At 35.9% G+C, this 5,146-nt stretch overlaps 1 protein-coding gene across 1 annotated transcript; it reads left to right on the forward strand.

Annotated features, from left to right (window-relative positions):
• The first annotated feature begins 579 nt into the window (after positions 1–579).
• Positions 580–4,133, forward strand: LOC119492263 (cytochrome c oxidase subunit 7C, mitochondrial). The gene is made up of 3 exons (XM_037776593.1): positions 580–740; positions 3,467–3,614; positions 4,032–4,133. Exons 1-2 carry the CDS (start codon positions 666–668, stop codon positions 3,581–3,583), a joined length of 192 nt encoding a protein of 63 aa, XP_037632521.1. The 5' UTR covers positions 580–665; the 3' UTR covers positions 3,584–3,614; positions 4,032–4,133.
• The last annotated feature ends 1,013 nt before the right edge of the window (positions 4,134–5,146 follow it).

Here is a 5,146-nt window from a genome sequence, read left to right on the forward strand (position 1 = left end):
CTCATAACAAAATAAAATAAAATGAAATATGGATAAAACAATAATGGAGAGAAAAATAAATTAAAGTAAGAAAAAAAAAAAATACAAATAAATAAACAAATAAATAAATAAAGAAGAAAGAAAGAAAGAAAAAAGCCAACATAACTGGGCAAGATCAATATCATGTGACTGTGTGTGTGCGCTTGCGAGGGGTGGTGGTGGCTGTCAGTCAGGGTGCAAATCAAATTAAGACAAGATTAAAAAGAACAAGATAAAATAAAGTAAAATAAATATAAATAGGTAGATTGATTGAAGTCAAAAAAGTATGGCTGAAAGGATGGTGTTTAATAGTGATGGATAAATAGATGATGTTTTAAAAGAGAATGATGGTTAAAAAAGGATGATGTAGTTGTATGTGGTGTGTGGACTGTAACTGGAGTTAAATGTAATCATGGGTTAATATTGGGGGGGGTGGTGGTTTGATAGTTATGGTGACTTATTTTGGAGTATTATGGAGAGAGAAAAGAAAGATGTATGCAGTACCAGGTTATTTGAACTACATTTCCCATGTGCCATAGCCTCATTTCCATCTCCCATAATCCTTTGCGCCGCTCTACAGCTCACACAGGAACAAGAAGGTCGCACAGAAGACAACAACGTTGTACAGAAGAAAGCAGACTGTAATCATGCTGGGACAAGCTGTGAGGCGATTCACCACGTCCGCTGTTCGTTCTTCACACTATTCTGAAGGACCAGGGAAGGTGAGATCACCTCCTTAAAGCAGAAGTATTGTTTTAAACGTGATATTGTATCTGTATCCGGCCTTGTCTGTAGCCACAGCCTGACGTTAGCCTGGAGGTCATGTCAGTCAATGCTAGCAGAACTAGCCAATAGCATGTGTATGTTCTCCTTTATAATGTAACAAAACGTTTAAATATGAGAGCACGTGTTTATTTGTTGAAGAAAAGCCTGTGACTTTGTGGCTATAGGTTGTTAACTCTTAACTAGCCAGCTAACTACAAGCTACCAAGTTAGCAAGCATGTTAGCAAACCAGCAGAAAGCCAGTTAAAGTGAATCAAACATGCTGTCTTCAGGCATCAACACAAGTACATCCACAACAACTTACAGTAACGTGATGGTGTAATGTCTCATCAAAGTTGTTTAGTACTTACTGATATTTGCTGAAAGTTAAGGTCATAGCTGGGTGCTAACAACAAGCCAACCCAGGGTAAGGTGCTCCTGAAGCTGTGGTGTTTGCACACTGCAGTGGGCTTCCTCTAGATATGAAATATACAATAATGGTTATTGGTACATATTGAACATATTTTCTTCTACTACAAAAATTCTTCCAGCATTCAAACCAATAATGAGGCCTATCTTGTGTTTTTATATCTGGTATATTTTTTTGTACTTTGCACTACTAACTTTTTTACTGCCTTTTTACTAACATGTTTTGCACTATGGAACTGTGATGCTGGAAACTTGAATTTCCCTCGGGATCAATAAAGTTACTATCTATCTATCTATCATACCTCTTTCTTATGGAATATAGTCCCTGTGGACATCAGAGAGTCTAATTGTGCCCCCCCTAAATCATCCCTTCAAAATAAAAGCCCCAGAGTGACTGTATTTTAACAGGAAGCTCCCAATGAGACTTGTTTTACAAAATAAAAGCCCCCAACTCTCATTGTATGTTAACAGGAAACTAGGAATTACACCTATTGGTATTCAACTTTTCAATGATATTCATACAAATTAAACCCATTCCCATTCCTATTTCTTCCCCTTCTTCATACAGATTAAAGCCATCAGCGCAGTGTAGCATCAGCTATTCAAAATCCTTAAAATATTCCACATCTTTGATAAATTATTGGTATTATTCAACTTTTCAGTGAAATTGATACAAATTAAACCCATTAGCATTTTTCCAACTATTCCTAAATCTTCTCCTTCTTCATACAGATTAAAGCCAGCAATGCTGTTTAGCGTCAGCTATTGAAAACCTTAAAATATTCCACATCTTTGATAATTTATTGGTGTTATTCAACTTTTCAGTGAAATTGATACAAATTAAACCCATTAGCATTTTTCCAACTATTCCTAAATCTTCTCCTTCTTCATACAGATTAAAGCCAGCAATGCTGTTTAGCGTCAGCTATTGAAAACCTTAAAATATTCCACATCTTTGATAATTTATTGGTGTTATTCAACTTTTCAATGAAATTCATACAAATTCAACCCATTCCCACTTTTCCTACTACTTCACCTCCTTCTCACAACATTGAAGCCAGCATTACAGCGTAGCGTCAGCTCTTCAGCAACCAGCATTCACACCGCAATTTCTTCAGAAATTGCTTTTCTAGTTGATGCTGTAGTTGCCTATGGTGGACCCAAAATAGTGGACATCACTAATAGCGTCAAAATATACTTGACAGTTTAATCTGTTCAATGTGTATTTTAGTACACCACATTGATAAGTACATATAATGAAGGAGTGCGGTGTTAATACTGTATTTTTGGGCCGTAGTTGTATTCTGTAGGAGCTCCCTCAGTTTAATGCATAGTGTATTTTGTCATGTGAACTACAGGGCTTAATTCATACTATACAAGTCATTGCTCATTGCTGCAGTGGCTTTTTTTATTATTTAAAAATGCAAGTTACTTGAGGACACACATTACATAATTCAGAGTTTTCTTGTTCCCTTATATATATTTTTAAATATATATATACTAATTATGATGACATAATTATATGATAATATGATCAGTCATTTTATCTCCTCTTTATTGATGATGGATCATTTTCTTGTCTTGGACCAATAGGTTTGTACATTGATGGGGAGCCACCCTCCTACTACTGATTTAATGTAACACAATATAGGTGTGCCAACTAAGCTACTGCTGACAATGACCCTTTATTTATTTATTTATTTTTTGAGACCACATTTCACCCATGCAGTGAGCCCTTCACAAGATGAATATATGCTAAATGATTTACTTAATTTTTACACATGAAATTTATTGTTCTTAAAATGCATGCACACAAATTGCATATCTAAAGACTCTTAATCACCTACCAGTGTAAAGCAGGAGTCCCAGTCTCACATGACATATTTGGCAAGAAATGGAATTGTAAAAAGTGCCCTCTTTAATTTCACAGGCAATCCCTGAACTTTAAGCATTTTTACCTGAACCCAGTCATTCATTTCTGACCCTGGCTGCCTTGTAGTGCTTCAATGTATTGTGAAGCTCTTTGCACAGATATCCTGCATACAGTAGTACTGATAATTTAGATAGGAAGTGTAAAATAACCTGTTCATTACATATTTAAATGTGTATCAAATGTAGAAGACAAGTGCTTTCTAAGAACAGTGAGCAGTCAAAAATAGTAAGGTTAGGTAGTTTAGTAAGGGATAATGTAATCAAAAGAGCTGCATTAAATTTCTTGGAGTTTCACCGAGTCTTAATATTCCTGTCTTTTTACAGAACCTGCCATTTTCCGTGGAGAACAAGTGGCGTCTCCTCGGCATGATGGTGCTGTTCTTCGGCAGTGGCTTTGCATTCCCCTTCATCGTCGTCAGACATCAGATCCTGAAGAAGTAAAATGGACCAGTGCTATTACTCAGCCTTGAAGGTAATTATGACTGCCATGTTTATCTAGCATATCTGCTTTCATTAAAATGTCAGGATGATATGGCATTTACTTCAGCTCTGGTTTGAACAGTGACCTCAGACAATGACAGTCCTTCACTGCGCCTCTTTAGCCTTTTTGCTCAGCGGCATATCTTAAATAAATTACCGGTATGTCTGAGAGTGACGGCAACAAATGTCATGTAGGTTGATATTGACGCTGCTATGTTTAGATAAGCTTGCACTTTAGCAAGTTAATGTGACAGTTTATTGCAGACATTGATGTGTATCAGGTGGGAGCAGGTCATAGTCGTTGTCACATTTATCTTAACTGGTGTTGACTCAGAAATTGCTTTTCTGTCATCAGGTGTATGTGAGTTATCTTATCCCTTTTTGCCCTCTTTTCTTGTTCTCCCTGCAGGTCGTCAGCTGGAACATATTTATCCATCAGAGTGCTATCCATGCAGAACAATGGGAATCTTTTAATTTTCTTTGTAAATAAAATTTACTGAAACATAACAAATAAGTCTATTCCTATTTTATGCAATACCAGCACATGTTTTCCATGTAAAAGCCATTATATGTACAATACAGAGAGTAAAGGTATTCTATACATGATTAGCTGTTGACATTTTTGGTAATAATGATTTCATTGATTTATTTTGTAATCCAGCTTGCTCTAGTCTCATTTTAGCTACCCAACAGGCTTGATTTATTGTAACATGCTTAAGATAATATGTTAAATATATAAGATAACAGGTATAGAGTTTAGTTCTTAAAACCTGATTACCAGTTACTACCTTTTGATTATCTAAATACACATTGCACAACATGTCCAGGTGAGCATCTTTTCATAGTAACCATTCATTCAGTATTTAGCTATTGGCTAAATATAGCCTGCACTACTAAATGTGAACTTATGATATCCACAAAAAAAGTAGTGGTTATCGATTTATGAATACTGTTGCCAGTATAAAAATTAAGGGTGTAAGAAAGTATTGATACACAAGTATCGCAAAATTATATGTTGTGATACTGTATCGATTCTCCAAAACACTTAAAATGTTTAATTAACCTCTTCAAACTCCGACGCTATTCAATCTTTCAGAGGTTGTAGCGGGCTCAGTTTTAAAGCTAGAAGATACTGGCATCATATGACACTAGAAAAACCTAAAGAATCCATTGGTAACCAACCATGTCATAATAGCTTGTCGCCACGGAGGCTGAACAACACTCCAAACTTACGCAAAATTTTGGTGAGGAAAAACTGGCATGGTCATTTTCAAAGGGGTCGCTTGGCCTCTAACCTCAAGATATGTGAATGAAAATTGGTTCTATAGGTACTCACGAGTCTCCCCTTTACATACAGGCCCACTTTATGATAATCACATGCAGTTTTTTTGCATGCAGTACAAATGTGTCATTTTCGCTTAGTCTAAAATGGTGTATTTCTGGTGTTCTTTACACTATGACAGTTTCCCAAAAATTTGATATAAAAAATTTCAATATATTGCCTTGCCTACAGTATCGCAATAT

Source organism: Sebastes umbrosus, chromosome 8, assembly GCF_015220745.1.
Source record: "Sebastes umbrosus isolate fSebUmb1 chromosome 8, fSebUmb1.pri, whole genome shotgun sequence".
In the NCBI taxonomy this organism is placed as follows: domain Eukaryota; kingdom Metazoa; phylum Chordata; class Actinopteri; order Perciformes; family Sebastidae; genus Sebastes; species Sebastes umbrosus.